Here is a 16,566-nt window from a genome sequence, read left to right on the forward strand (position 1 = left end):
ATGGTCTCCACATGCTGCATATGCCAGAAATACCGAAACACACAGCAGAAGGAGGAGATGATTCAAATGGAAGTACCCCCGAGACCATGGCACACGGTCGGAACAGATCTGTTCTTGTGCAACCAGGAGTGGTACATCATAGCAGCAGACTACTACTCAAAATTTCCTTTTGTCAGAAAGATAAACAACATGAGAGCCACAACAATCACAAAAATTGTGAAAAACTTATTCGCAGAACAGGGCATCTCAGAAAAGGTCATCTGCGACAATGGGACACAATTCACCTCCAGCGAATTCAGAGCACTGGCTGGAAAATATGGATTTAAAATAATTACCTCATCCCCACATTACCCAAGGGGACACGGATTTATTGAAAGACAGATCCAAACAGTCAAAAGAGCTCTCATTAAAAGCAATGAGATGGGAGAGGACCAAGACCTCGCCCTTTTGGCAATCAGATCGACACCTTTGAAAGCAGACTCGAAATCACCAGCAGAACTACTAAACAGTAGAAAATACAAAACAACTCTACCAGCAAAGATATATCCTCCCCAGGACCAAGAGGACGTTCGGCAGAAGCTGATGGAAACACAAGCTACGAGGAGCACACACTATAACAAGCAAGCAAAACCACTACCGGAGCTGCTAAATGGGCAATCAGTGCATATACAAGATCCGTTGTTGAAAACATGGAGTCCAGCCAAGGTTATTGGAAAAGCTGATACTCCAAGATCTTACTTGGTAGAGACAGAAACTGGAAACCAATACAGGCGAAACAGGATCCATATCAGACCCTCACCCGAAGCTGTCAAACAGCGGACAACATTAACAGCAGTTACGGTACCAGACACGGAAAACAATATAACGCCAGAAACAAACACCTCAAATACAACAACTGCAAACATGTACTCTCCAGAGCCAAACATGACAGCACCGGCAACAAGAAATGAACACACCAAAACACCGCAGAAAGGAATAGTTACAGCCAAGTCCACAAGATGGAGGAGTAACATACAACCACCTGAGCGGTATCACGAATAATTATAAAGACAATTATAATTCGCACAGAACAGTAAATCAACATGGACAAATATCTGTATATAAATTGAGCAAAGAAAGCTCACGTTCTGTATTTTGTTAACGTTATTCAACTGGAAACATTGTAAAATAGAAAAATTGGTGTAATTAGTTTTGTTGGGAAAGAGGGATGTTACATTGTTATGTTGGGACTACATTGTACAAGTGTACTAACACTCAAATCAAGTGTAGCAGCACTACGATGCTGGGAAAATAGTGCGCAGGCGCCGCACAGGGCACTTGGAAATATCACCCCGCACCATGCGGCAGGCAGCCATTACAACTCAAATAAAACAGTAGTTTATAATTACAAACTACCGAGTCCAGAGGCATCTTTACAAAGCACTATGAGCGCTAGAAGACATAACAATCCCCATCCTCAATGATGACGGAGCCCAGCACGCGAGTGCAAAAGACAAGGCTGGAACGTTTGCAACCATCTTCAGCCAGAAGTGCCGAGTGGATGATCCTCCTGAGGTCCCCACCATCACAGAAGCCAGTCTTCAGCCAATTCGATTCACTCTACGTGATATCAAGAAACGGCTGAGTGCACTGGATACAGCAAAGGCTATGGGCCCCGACAATATCCCAGCTGTCATGCTGAAGACTTGTGCTCCAGAACTAGCTGAGCCTCTAGCCAAGCTGTTCCATTACAGTTACAACACTGTTAGTTTAATTGCCCACCAGCATTCATGACTGGATGTGTCAGGATTGCAGAGCTTTGATCTGATCTGTTAATTGTGGGATTGCTTAGCTCTGTCTATAGCATGCTGCTTCAGCTGTTTAGTATGCATGTAGTCCTGTGTTGCAACTTCCCCAGGTTGGCACCTCATTTTTAGGTACTCCTGGTGCTGCTCCTGGCATGCTCTTCTACATTCCTTATTGAACCAGGGTTGGTCCCCCGGCTTGATGGTAATGGTAGAGTGAGGGATATGCCAGGCCATGAGGTTACAGATTGTGGTGGAATACAATACTGCTGCTGCTGTTGGCCCACAGCACCTCATGGATGCCCAGTTTCGAGCTGCTAGATCTGTTCTGAATCTATCCCATTTAGCACGATGGCAGTGCCATGCAACATGATGGAGGTGTTGCATTTGCAAAGATAATCCAGAGGCCGTAAGAAGAGCTCAGTTCATGTTGCTTTTAATGGCTGATCCAAACACACTCTACAGGCAAAAGCAATCGAATACCTATATCCAATGTCAGACACAATACAACGATAATAGCACTATCAAACTCCATGTGCTCAGGCCAAGGCAATCGAGTACCTATCACCAGTGTCAGACATAACATTTCCTCCCCCGTCACAGAATTTCAAACATGAAATGTAGTGACAAAGTCCTGTAGGTGGCCAGGGCGAGAACGTGTATGAACAGGCCGAGGTGCGGACTGGTGAAGAGCAGGTCGAAGTGGGGACTGGTGAGGAGCAGACTGAGGCACAATATCTGCTTGAGGGTTGGCTGGCTGAGCCACATGTGCATCCCGCCACTCTGGGGGTAAGGCTTGGGGATTAGGTCCGTATAATCCTGCATCAGGGGCTGCTGGCACCTTCCGAAGGCGGCTGGCATGCCACCGAGAGCCGTCAGTGAGGCAGAAAGTGGCTGGTCCAAGTTGGCAGCTGATTTGGAGAGGGGAGGACCAGAATGAGGCCATCTTATTGTTGCGGTGAGGCCTGCGGACTCTGACCCAATCGGAGACTGAGATGTTGGGTGCCTTGGCCCTCTTCGACTGGTCGAAGCGGAGTTTCATCTTCTGCTGTCTAACGACTGTGGCTTGAGCTGGTGGAGCAGGGCTCTGAGCTAGCGAGGGGCGGAGCCTGCCAAGGGGCAGCATGAGCTCACGGCCTAGCATGAGGGATGCGGGTGAGACCCCTGTAGTGGAATGCTGGGAGGCTCTGTAGTGCAGCAGTGTGTGGAGGAGGGCCTTGTCAAATGCACACCCCTGGGATAGGTGTGCTCTGAGGCCATTTTTCAGTGCCTGGTTAAAACGCTCCACCCCCCCATTTGACTCGGGGTGGTAGTACGCTGTGCGTATGTGACGGATGCCCTTGCTCTCAAGGTAAGAGGAGAGTTCTGAAGAGACCATTTGGGGGCCATTGTCTGTGGTGATGGCCTTTGGATGCCCCCAGCGGGAGAAGAGGGACTCAAGGATATCGATGATGACCCGAGAGGTGACGGAGCCCACGGCAGTGACCTCTGGCCATTTTGAGTGCAGGTCATAGGTCACCACTAGGAGCCGTTGATGGTGGGGGACACCATGGATCTCCCCGCAGACGTCCAGCTGCAGGTACTCCCAGGGCTGAGAGGGCCAGGCAAGGGGTTGCAGGGGTGGAGGAGCTTGGTGGCCAGTCTTGCCACTTACAAGGCAGGCTGCACAGTCCTTGACCAGGGCCTCGATTTCCCTGTCGATACCCGGCCACCACACTAGGTCTCGGCATCGTTGTTTGAGCTTCACTATGCCCAAGTGGCCCTCATGCGCCATGGATAAAACACGCGCACGAAGGGCACTTGGGACCACAGTGCAGAGCCCACGTGCAACACAGGAGTCATTCCAGCAGGAGAGCTCCTCTTTAACTCTGGAGTAGGCAGACAGTTCCTCAGGCACCTTGCGAGGCCAGCCATCTCTGATGAAGGTGCACAGCTGGGAGAGGGCCGGATCCTGTTCAGAGGCCTCTTTGAGCTCCTGGAGAGAGACTGTGGTTTGCAGAGGCGTGTGCAACATCTGGACGATATCCTGTTCCACATGTTCAGACCTGACGAGTGGGGCTGGGGCAGAGACAGTGCGGGAGAGCAGATCTGCAACAACATTGTCACGTCCTGGTGTGAACTGGAGACTGAAATTGTATTGGCGGAGGCGGTCAGACCAGCGGTGTAGACACAGTGGTCTGTGGCCCGTGCCGGATGTCGACAGCAGGGCAGTGAGAGCCTGGTGATCAGTTCGTAGGGTGAAAGCACGGCCATACGTGTACAGGTGCCACCGCTCACATGCCCAGACGCACGCCAGCACCTCACGCTCGCCTACTGAGTACTTCTGTTCAGTGGGGCTAAGGGCTCGGGAGGCAAAGGCGATTGGTTTCTCCACTCCATTCTGTATCTGCGATAACACCGCCCCCACAGCTGCAGCGGACGCGTCGCAGGTGACGAGGGTGGGGCTAGCAACGTCAAAGTGAGCCAACACTGGAGGCGACGTGAGCTGCGATTTGAGGAGGCGAACAGCTTCCGTACAGGCTTGTGACCACAGCCAGGGCTCATCCTTTCGCAGGAGCTGGCGCAGTGGGGCTGTGGTGGCTGAGTACTGAGGCAAAAACTTCAGGTAGTACCCAGTCATGCCAAGGAAGGAGGCAACCTGTGCTGCAGAGCTGGGTTCTGGGATGCTGTGAATGGCATCCACGTTTGACTGGAGTGGGGATATACCATCAGTCGACAACCGAAACCCCACAAATTCGATCTCTGACACAGCAAAGACACATTTTTCGCCATTCACTGTGAGCTTGTGTTTTGCTAGAGCCGTGAAAACTCTGTGAAGGCGTTCGTCGTGAATGGAGGTCGAGGGCCCATGCACGACGATGTCATCCAGGTAGATGGCCACCCCAGGAATGCCCGCGAGCACAGAGGACATCACCTTTTGGCAGCAGGTGGGTGCAGAGCTAAGTTCAAATGGCATCCTGGTGTACCGAAAGATGCCAGCATGTGTCACAAAAGCAGTGAGGTCCCTGCTGCTGGGGTGGAGGGGAACCTGTAGATAGCCCTGTCGAAGGTCCAGTTTCGAGAACAGGATGGAACCATAGAACTGCGCTGTGAGTTCCTCTGACGTGGGCAGTGGATATTTGTCAGGGATTACGGCCTTATTCACTGCTCGAAGATTGACACAGACGCGTAGCCCACCTGACTTTTTCGTTGCGACCACCAGGTTGGAGACCCATGGGGAGGCATCAACTGGTTCGATGATGCCAGCATCCAGTAGCTGTTTTAGTTCAGCTGTGACCCCGTCACAGAGAGCAAGCGGGATGCGGCGCAGTGGCTGAATGACAGGTGTAATGGTGGAGTCAACCATGGGCTGGTGGGTGAAGGCAGTCAGGCAGCCCAGACCCTCGAAGAGTGCTGGCCATGTTTGGCGCCACGGTGAGGCGACGTGCAGAATCGCAGACCTGCCGGTGTCCAAGAGAGAAAAACCCAGGTCAGTGAAAAGATCCAGTCCAATCAGGTTAGCTCCTTGGTGTGCCACATGATAACAAAAATCTGGCAAAACTTTTGTTCCATAGCGTACAGTGAGGTTGACTGAGCTCACTAGTCCAATTTTCGAATTACCATACCCGCAAAGGGCAGTGGAGGGCGCAGAGAGTGGCAGGGAGCTGAAAAAGCATTTGAATGTGTCCACATTCAGCAGTGAGATGCTGGCACCGGTATCCAACAACAGCGGGATGCACACATCATTCAGGTTAATTGTGCATGACTTGAAAGCCACTACTGGCCCAGAGCTCACGTTGTGAATTATAGTGCTTGAGGACTGAGAGTGTTCATTTGTAGCAACTGGGGCAGAGCGGCAGACATTGGCAAAGTGATTTTGCTTTCCACAATTGCAACAGGCTTGGCCGCGCGCGGGGCAATTCTGCGCTCTGGTAGCATGCGAACGAGATCCGCAGTTTCCACATTGTTGCCGCGGTAGCGCGCGTTGCTGCCGTCGCACGAGCATTACCGTGTCAGAGCTGTCAGGGCCGAGGGCGCTGTCACTGGGTGTGTGTGCTAGTTTCATTGCACATTCGGCTGCAGACTCCACTTGAAAGGTAATGTTGACTGCCTGTGACAACGACAGATTGTCGGACTCGAGTAACAGTCTTTCACGCACTCTCACGTTGTTGGTGTGCTCTATTAGTTGATCACACACCATCTCGTCTTGTAGTGCACCGAACTTGCACGAGCTAGCTAACCCCTCAAATTAGCCACGTATTGATGCACTGGCTCGCAGGGGAGTTGGTGACGCTGTCTAAAGATGAATCGCCGCAGGAGGGCACTTTGTGGGGCAGAGAAGTGTGTGCTTAACAGAGCCACAGCCTCATCATATGTTTTAATTGAGTCTGCTGTGCATAATGTCCCAAGAACACGCTGGCCCTCCGCTCCCAAGCAATAGGATAACAGTGCCTTTTTCCGTGATGTACTCACATTTTCTAGTCCAAGAGCAATGAGGTAGGTTTCAAAGGACTGTAACCAGCGAACCCATGGGATCAGCGGCTCACCGGGTAGTGCAAGGAAAGGAGGAGGTGGTGGAAGAGAGATTTCAGCCATCCTCATCGCCAAATGTTGTGTTTGCAAAGATAATCCAGAGGCCGTAAGTAGAGCTCAGTTCATGTTGCTTTTAATGGCTGATCCAAACACACTCTACAGGCAAAAGCCATCGAATACCTATATCCAATGTCAGACACAATACAACGATAATAGCAATATCAAACTCCATGTGCTCAGGCCAAGGCAATCGAGTACCTATCACCAATGTCAGACATAACAGGAGGGTGTCCTCAGTGTGAAGACGGGACATCGGCTCCACAAGGACTGTGCGGTGGTCACTCCTACCAATACTGTCATGGACAGATGCATCGGCAACAGGTAGATTGGTGAGGATGAGGTCAAGTAGGTTTTTTCCTCGTGTTGGTTCTCTCACCACTTGCCGCAGTTGTAGTCTGGCAGCTATATCCTTCAGGACTCGGTCAGCTCGGTCACTAGTGGTGCTACTGAACCACTCTTGGTGATGGGCAGTGAAGTCCCCCACACAGTGTACATTCTGTGCCTTGTGTTTCTATCCAAGAGGTGTTCAACATGGAGGAGTACTGATTCATCAGCTGAGGGAGGGCGGTAGGTGGTAATCAGCAGGAGATTTCCTTGCCCATGTTTGACCTGAAGCCATGAGTCAATGTTGAGGACTCCCAGGGCCACTTCCTCCTGTATACCACTGTGCCACCACCTCTGGTGCCGGTGGGAGAGGACATATCCAGGGATGGTGATGGAGGAATCTGGAACATTGGCTGAAAGGTATGATTCTGTGAGTATACTATGTCAGGCTGTTGCTTAACTAGTGTGCTGGGACAGCACAACACTGGCATCTACACGACAACGTGGAAAACTGCCCAGGTATGTCCTGTCCACAAAAAGCAGGACAAATCCAATCCAGCCAATTACCGCCCCATCAGTCTACTCTCAATCATCAGCAAAGTGATGGAAGATGTCATCAACAGTGCTATCAAGCAGCACTTACTCACCAATAATCTGCTCACTGATGCTCAGTTTTGGTTCCACTAGGACCTGTAGGATTCGCAAAATTTCCACATTTCCCCAAGGTTATTAATAAAAGGGACCCTATGGACAATTTAAAATGGGTACCCAAAGATGGCGTCCGCACCTCATGACCGAAAGCCTGTAAGATTTTAAAAGCCTGAACTCTGCAGCTCAGAACAAGCAGCTTTGGGAAATCGAAACTTAAAATGCATTTCTGTGAAAAGGACTTTTGTGTTTGAAGGGCCAGACAGCTAAGCAAACATTTGAATATGCATTCTCGTCAAATTGGAACAAATCAACCCAGTTAGGCCTAAACATGAGGACATTAGTTTGTCCGCATAAATAATCGGAAACAGCTTAAGGAAGCCGTCAAGGCTGGACAGGCCGATTAAAATGCATTAATGACAATACAGCCCGGACATCAGGCCATTAGGTGCGATAAATGGCCATCTAAAAACAGTTATTCTAGATTGGTATAATCATTTAAAACAGCCCGCCAAAATTGAAACAATGGACTGACCTGATTTGGTGCGCAGATAAGGGCCATCAAAAGGAGTATAACTGTAGGCCCTTAGTAGTAATCGCTCTCTTGTTGCTCCTGCCTCTTGTTGCTTGACTCTTGCTCTGCTCTCGACTCTGACCTCTTGTCGGGCCATGGGCTACCGCCGCTCGCACTCGAGCCCTGGCCTCGTGGCGGGTTCTCTTCTCGCTCCCCGCATTAAGTTGCAACCAAGGACATCCATACCAAACGCGGGAGAGGGGAACGAGACCCGAGTCCAAAGTCACCCAGGACACCCGGGCCACGAGAGAGGGCAGAGGAAATGAGGCGAGACGAACCGAGGTGAAGAGTAAGGTAGACCCGACAAAGAGCAGAGAAGAGCAGCAGAAGACGTATTAATTAAGACCGAGCGCCGAGTTATACGCTAACGCTCAGGGAAGAAAATATCTGAGGACAGTGAGACTAAGTTGGTTGGGCGAACACTGCAAATAAGCTGGCGCTTGGGAGGGAAGAATCTTGTTGAACACTGCGAATAAACGCAGGTGTCCACGCCATAACGAATATACTGGTGTTTGACGCTTGGGTAGTAAAATCTAAGCAGTAAAGACTGCTAATTGTTTCATTGACGCAACGTTACCGCCGACGACCGCCCGAGGGAGAAGAAGAAGAGAACCCATCGCGACGAGATGACGACGGTAGCTGAGAAGAAAGGTGTGTCGCAGCAGCAGCTCCAGCACCGCGCCCTGAGACCACGTGGCGACGGAGTACCCCAAAGGACAGGAGCCCAGACCTCAAAATCGCGATTGCTAAAACAGCAGGCTTTGCTTTGGATTGGTGAGCATGAATTCCTGGCCCCTCATAGCTTAATCTAGTTAGGTATAGGGGTGGGATAAGGATAAGGGGATTGTTAAAGTAGTTGTTTTCCCTCGATGTGCCGTGTGTTCCCCATTCCTTGTATAAGTATATATAGTTATGTTGTTACATGCCTGTAATTGTTTTCTCTACCAGTAATTTTTCTCATAAGACTGTGTTTTCATTTCTGTTTTAATAAAATCTTGGTTTTCTTACACCAAACCACCTGTCTACTCGAGTCTTTCTGTATCGCCGCCTGTACCTAAGTCCGGTGTCTAGAACCCAGGGGCGTGGGAGCGATTTGAACCGCTCACAGTCAGGGGCATAACTGACTGGGCGCACGCGCCAACCGCCATCCCCTACAGACCACTCGGTTCCAGACCTCATTACAGCCTTGGTCCAAACATGGACAAAAGAGCTGAATTCCAGAGGTGAGGTGAGAGTGACCGCCCTTGATATCAAGGCAGCATTTAACTGAGAGTGGCATCAAGGAGCCCTAGTAAAATTGAAGTCAATGGGAATGAGGGGGTAAACTCTCCACTGGCTGGAGTCATACCTAGCACAAAGGAAGATGGTTGTGGTGGTTGACGGTCAATCATCTCAGCTCCAGGACATTGCAGCAGGAGTTCCTCAGGGCAGTGTCCTAGGCCCAATCATCTTCAGCTGCTTCATCAATGACCTTCCCTCCATCATAAGATCAGAACTGGGGATGTTCACTGATGATTGCAGTGTTCTGTTCCATTCGCAACTCCTCAGATAATGAAGCAGTCCATGCCCAAATGCAGCAAGATTGGATGACATTCAGGCTTGATGATAAGTGGCAAGTAACATTCACTCCACACAAGTGCCAGGTAATGACTACCTCCAACAAGAGAGATTCTAACCAGCGCCCCTTGACATTCAATGGCATTACCATCACCAAATCCCCCACCATCAACATCCTGGGGGGTCACCATTGATCAGAAACTTAACTGGACCAGCCTCATAAATACTGTGGCAACAAGAGCAGGTCAGAGTATTCTGCGGTGTCTCACCTCCTGACTCCCCAACGCCTTTCCACCATCTACAAGGCACAAGTCAGGAGTGTGATGGAATACTCTCCACTTGCCTGGATGAGTGCAGCTCCAACAACACTCAAGAAGCTCGACACCATCCAGGACATAGCAGCCCTTTTGATTGGCATCCCATCCAGTACCTTAAACATTCACTCCCTCCACCACCGGTGCACCGTGACTGCAGTGTGTACCGCTGCAAATCGCCAAGACATCTTCGCCAGCACCTCCCAAACCCACGACCTCTACCACCTAGAAATACAAGGGCAGCAGGCACATGGGAACACCATCACCTGCAATTTCCCCTCCGAGTTACACACCATCCAGATTTTGAAATATATTGTCGTTCCTTCATCGTCGCTAGGTCAAAATCCTGGAACTCCCTACCTAACAGCACTGTGGCAGTACCTTCACCACAAGGACTGCAGCAGTTCAAGAAGGCAGCTCACCACCACCTTCTCAAGGGCAATTAGTAATGGGCAATAAATGCTGGCCTTGCCAGCGACGCCCACATCCTAGGAACAAATGTTTTAAAAAGGCCCACTGATAGGGCAAGACAGAAAAATGTGCTATATCTGACCTGGGAGTGCTTGAAGTGGGTGCTTAAAATGTGAAGGGGGAAAAATTGAATCGCACCCCCTTTGGGGTGCTAACTTCGCCGGGGCTCTACTTTTAGCACCCCGAAAAAGTTATGCCCCCGTGGCCAAAATTCATTGGTAGTGCCCTAAGAGGGAAGCAGGGTGCTACTGGAAGCGCCCCGCCTGCCTCTTGGGGTGCTGCGAGGGTATATCGCGTCGCTGCAGCACATCGTGCCGTGATACTGCAGGCCTTCCTCCCCTTAAAGGGGAGGGGCCTAGCGCAGCACGACCCGGGGCCCAGCTGGGCCACCAGGGATCGGAGTGCCGGCAAAAGAGCCCGGCATTCAAGAGAAGTGCCGGGCTCACGGAACGCAGCTGGCACTCTGCAGAGGGGCTGGTCAGGAGGCCAGGGACGGCAATGGGGGCAGGTGCTGGCAGGCGGTCAGCAACAAAAATGGCCGCCTGGCACCTCGCCTTTAATTAGCGCCACCCCGGCTCCAGGTAGGCCCCCCTGACCCCGTTGGACATAGTGTCCAGCAGTAAATCAGGGGACGCTACTGAAGATCGTGAGCGGGGCGCTGCGCACGGCAATGACATCATCGCCGGCGACGCAGCGCTGTGGGGCGCAAAGCAACCAAATTTTTAGGCCTAAGTGTTCCATTTCCCAACCCAACATCTTGCCATGATGAGCAAAATATTCACAAAAAATATTCTTGAAAACAAGAATTCCTTTAAGAGAGAAATGGCTAAGAATATTTAAACCTAGCTTTGGGCCTCTTGCAAAGACACTTGCATGGAACCAGTCCCCTTTATTATAAACATGGGTGCATCTGGCAACACCACTGAATATTTATGACACTGTCATCTCTGACACTGTCATCTCATGTATGTGCTTTCGCCAATTCTAATTCTTTCAGAAAAAAGTAGGCAGTAATTTATGGGAAGGCTCATGTTGTTGCTCTCCAAAGTAACAATATGGCAGAGTTTCAGCTGAGGCTGTTCCAGAAATTATCCTACTTGATAGTAATTCTAATAGGTGATGCAGTGCTTTTGATTTTTCTTAAGTTATAATTTCTTGATGCAGTCGAGTAAGTTGTTTTTCTTTAATCCATATGTCCAATCAATGATAGAATCCATGTCGTTCTGATTTCTGATCAAGACTAACAGGAGTTAGGGTTTCAGGTAAGAGGCACCAGCTGGAATCATAGAAATTTACAGCACAGAAGGAGGCCATTTGAACCATTGTGTCTACCGGTCAAAAAAGAGCTATCCAACCTAATCCCACTTTCCAGCTCTTGGTCCGTAGCCCTGTAGGTTATGGCACTTCAAGTGCATATCCAAGTACTTTTTAAATGTGATGAGCGTTTCTGCCTCTACCACCCTTTCAGGCAGTGAGTTCCAGACCCCCACCACCCTCTGGGTGAAAAAAGTTCTCAACTCCCCTCTAATCCTTCTACCAATTACTTTAAATCAATGCCCTCTGGCTATTGACCTCTCTGCTATGGGAAATAGGTCCTTTCTATCCACTGTATCTAGGCCCCTCATAATTTTATACACCTCAATCCAGTCTCCCCTCAGCCTCCTCTGTTCAAAGGGAAATAACCCCAGCCTATCCAATCTTTTTTCATAACTAAAATTCTCCAGTCCTGGCAACACCCTCGTAAATCGCCTCTGTACCCTCTCTAGTGCAATCACAACTTTCAGAACTGTACGCAGAACTCTAGCTGTGGCCTAATTAGTCTTTTATACAGTTCAAGCATAACATCCCTGCTCTTATATTCAATGCCTCAGCTAATAAAGGAAAGTATCCTGTATGCCTTCATAACCATCTTATCTGCCTGTCCTGCGACCTTCAGGAATCTGTTGTGATGCACTCCAAGGTCCCTCTGTTCCTCTACACTTCTCAGTATCCTACCATTTATTGTGTATTCCCTTGCCTTGTTAGCCCTCCCCTGGAATCAGTGTTTATGCCAAGAATATCTCATTTTTAATATTGGATAAATGGAATTCGATTAAGTAATCTGAACAGTCCAAGCAGAGACTAAGAACTCACCATTTCAGGCAAGGAATAAGGTGAACCTTAATTACCTGTCAATTTCCATGAGCCACTGAGGAGAGGCCATACATTATGCTTAATAATCAAGGTCCCAGTGTAAATCATTAGTTATTTTTTATTGTGTAGAAATATTTTATTTAATTTTAATTATTATACTTTACTAAATACTAGCAGATCTTCTGCAGCCTTGCTCATGTACAGTCTATGGTGTGGCACATGTTTGTGATGTTTAACTGCTAAGGAGATGTGCTTAACCGACTCTCTCCATTTAAGGCCATTCTTCAAGCTGTCCCTGTAGGAATGTAGTTTAAATAGGCAAATCTAGGTAATTGTAGCAGCTTCTAAATCCTTGAGGTTACTTATGGCTCAGATTTGCCTGCCTGTAAATTGCAGACTCCAGGTCAGAAGAATGCAGCATTGGCTTTCTGGCAGATCAGTTTTTCCTATTTTTTTAAGATTGCTTTGCATTTAGAACAAAGGTTAATTGAGACCAAGTGGAGTTGGAAGCCAGGGCACAATTGGACCAGGATATGCAGCTGTAATTCAGTCAAACATTTTGTCCTTTATTTTTATATTTCCATTGTAAATTCATATGTCCCCATTTACAATGGATACCGCCTATGTAAACTTGTTATGCTGTAATTACAACCTCCCATCAGTGGTGGCACTGCAGTGCCTCCACTGATGGGCGGGTGTAATAACACCTGACAGATGGCATGCTGTTTTATAAGGTTGAGTATTACACTATGTAATGAACAATGTATTATTCTGTTGGTAACACGTAGCTGTGTCCTTTTAAAATGTTTGTTGTCAGGATTCAGACAGTTTTTTGAATTTGTTTTGTATCTGTAGCAGAGAAAAGCAAGAAAGAACTTGCATTTATATAATGCTTTTCATAATGACCCAAAGCACTTCACAGCCAGTCAAGTATGTTGAAGTGTAATCACTGTTGCAGTGTTAGGAAATGCAGCCAATTTGCACACATCAAGGTCACAAACAGCAATGGAATTAAGAAACCAGATCATCTGTGTTTGGTAATAAATATAGGCCAGGACACCAGGTGAATTCCCTGCTCTTCTTTGAATAGTACAATGGTTTACGTTTACCTGAGAAGGCAGACAGGACCTCAATTTAACATCTTATCCAATGAACAGCACCTGTGACAGTGCAGGACTTCCATAGTAATGCACTGATACATCATCTTAGATTATGTCCGTAGATCTCCTGACTGGAGCTAGAACCCACAACCTTCTGACTCAGAGGTGAGAGCGCCATCACTGAGCCAAGGCTGACACCTTAGAGTGTGATGTCTGTTTGTGTGACATACCATTCTTAACACATTATAGATACATATTATAGACAGATACACAGAATATACAGCACAGAAACAGGCCGTTCAGCCCAACTAGTCGTGCTGGTGTTTATGCTCCACACGAGACGCCTCCCATTATATCTGCCTCATCTCAGCCTTTCAGTATATCTTTCTATTCCCTTTTCTCTCATGTACTCGTCTGGTTTCCTTTTGAAAGCATCTAAGCTATTTGCCTCAACCACTTTCTGTGGTAGCGAGTTCTACATTCTAAGCACTCAGAGTAAAGAAACGTCTCCTTACTTCCCTATTGGATTTATTAATAACTAGCTTGTATTTATGGCCCCTAGTTTTGGATTCTCCCACAAGTTGAAACATTCTCTCCACATCTACCCTGTCCAATGCATTAATATTTTTAAAGACCCCTATAAGGTCTCCTCTAAGTCCTCTCTTTTCTGAAGAAAAAAGCTCAAACCTGTTCAATTTTTCTGATAGCTGTAATTAAGATTTTTTTTTTAGCTACCTCACTGTACATGAGACAGAGATAAATATTCAGTTGGAAAGAAAATAAATTAGATGCCACGCTTTATTTACAAAATGGTTAAGACAGTTGTTTATAATGGAGGAGGATAGGCATTATATTAACACAGTAAATAAAGGGATAATTGTCATAGATCCAATGTGCAACACAGAGTAAGATAGCTCAGTGGATTGTTTCTAAGCCTTGGACCTAATAGTGCTGTAGATTGTTTTGCCACTTGAGATATGCCTAGCAAGAATCCAAGATTGAGGCAACGCAATCAGGTCATGCTGCAATGGAAGGCTCCTGTTTCAACCGCTTACTTCCAGCGGCCACCGTACTTGCCCTTGGCAGCACCCTTCTTGCTGCTGTAAATCACAAACAAAAACAAAAACATTGTCAGCCTCTGTTTCTTAACATCCAACATTCAGACTCTCTTGTGAAGCAATCTAACCTGGCTCTACATACAAGTTCAAACAATGAAGGAGCTCCACTGGTCTTTACTAGCTGTGACTGGAATGTTCAGCTACTTGGAAGATGAAGGGGACCAGGTTGGAAGGTTTGCCTGTCGCCCAAACCCTTCTGCAATCAACCAATAAGAAGCACCCGTTGGGGTGGTTGCTCTGGCTGCCTGCCTCTCTCCCACGCTTTGTCTGCACCCTGGAGAAGGAGCATGCGGTACGCCTGAGGCCTTCCACGACCGGTGGGCACCACAGGGACTGGAGTGTTTGGTGGATAGGGAAAATTATATTATTATTTATGTTATAAGTTTCTTTTGTTTAAGTATTTTATTAGTTGTGCCCCTCTAAATAGGGGGCACTTTTGTTAGGTTTTTACATTTGATGACACTGGGACAACCCAGTGACCCCTTAACGTTTTAATTGCAAAGTGGTCTATCTAGTGGCCTAGAAGAGGACTGATTAAGTTTTTCCTCACTGGACAGTGAAAGCTTCTGTCAGGCAGCGGACATCAACTGATGACCAACCAAAATTTTTTTTCAGAAATCTTTGCGGTAACTACTAAGTCTTTGGTCCATCAATGACAGCTTCCTTTATTTAAATTTAAACACCCATCTCAAAGGTTTCCACATAAATGGGGGTAATTTGGACTTTGGGCGACAGTGTAAAATGGGTGATATCGGATCAGCCGCTCTTTATACATCTCTCGCGATTTTCATTTCCATTGAAGTCAATAGAAATGAAATCGGGAGAGAGGTAGAACGAGCGGTTGAATCGATTGCGTCCATTTTACACTGTGGCCCAAAGCCAAAATTACCCCCAATTACTTCAGTCACACCCTCGTGTGCCAATGAGCTGTCCCATGGGGTGACAGGATGTGAGACGATTTCTTCTGGCCTAGACATTGTCATTTTATACTTACCCAAAGCTGGATGTGATATAAATGGAGATTTTTGATTTAAAAAAAAAATAATACACCAGCCTCATGATTTGGCAGGATTGGTGAAACTTGTGTGTGTTTTGCAGATATGAGGAGCAGGCAACACTTTAAAAGCTGCAAAGTTGTGAAATGAGCACCCTAACTGCTGTGCTATAGGTTAGTACGTCATTGCCTTATTTATTTCTCTTTTATGGTCATATGGTGCCAATTTTCTTCCTGTTTGCTCACCACCATGGTTTATCTTGTAGGTGGCCCAGGTGGCAGAGCTCAGCATGACAAGGTTTGGGGAAAAGCTGTTGTTTGAACAGGTAAAGACACACCCTTGTGTCCCAATGAGCTGTCCCATGGGGTGACAGGATGTGCTTTAATGCACACAGTTACCAAACCAAGTTTTCATTTTTGACCAGTGGCATTGAGAACATTTCTCTGGAGAAGTAGGTGCTTCACTACATGGTGGGGGGGAAACAAAAGGAAGGATCGAATGATACTAGGGCTAAAAGGGTTAAATTATGAGGCCAGGCTTGTATTCCCTTGAGTATAGAAGATTAAGGGGCGATCTAATTGAAGTGATTAAGATGATTAAAAGAGTTGACAGGGTAGATAAACTATTTCCTTTGGTGGGAGAATACAGAACAAGGGGGCATATCCTTAAAATTGAGCTAAGCTGTTCAGGGGATATGTCAGGAAACACAAAGGGTAGTGGAAATTTGGATCTCTCGCCCCAAAAAGCTATTGAGGCTAGGTCAATTGAAAATTCCAAAACTGCAATTGATAGATTTTAGTTAGGAAAGGGTATTAAGGGTTATGGAACCAAGGCAGATAGATGGTGTTAAGATACAGATCAGCCATGATCTAATTGAATGGCAGAACAGGCTCAAGGGACTGAATGGCCTACTCCTGTTCCTATGTTCCTAGATATATTGAAGACCATGTCGCTCCAGGAATCTGTCATGTGTATC

At 47.5% G+C, this 16,566-nt stretch overlaps 1 protein-coding gene across 1 annotated transcript in view; it reads right to left on the reverse strand.

The window, feature by feature from the left end:
• Positions 1 to 14,257: 14,257 nt before the first annotated feature.
• tnnt3a (troponin T type 3a (skeletal, fast)) overlaps positions 14,258 to 16,566 on the reverse strand; it is a 55,631-nt gene continuing 53,322 nt past the window's right edge. Inside the window, exon 16 of the mRNA XM_086008511.1 lies at positions 14,258 to 14,577. Within this exon, the coding sequence (XP_085864637.1) occupies positions 14,529 to 14,577 (49 nt within the window). The 3' untranslated portion in view covers positions 14,258 to 14,528. The remainder of the gene's footprint in view (positions 14,578 to 16,566) is intronic.

The sequence above is a fragment of the Somniosus microcephalus genome, chromosome 15 (genome assembly GCF_052327205.1).
Source record: "Somniosus microcephalus isolate GS21.2 chromosome 15, FLI_Smic_1.0, whole genome shotgun sequence".
In the NCBI taxonomy this organism is placed as follows: domain Eukaryota; kingdom Metazoa; phylum Chordata; class Chondrichthyes; order Squaliformes; family Somniosidae; genus Somniosus; species Somniosus microcephalus.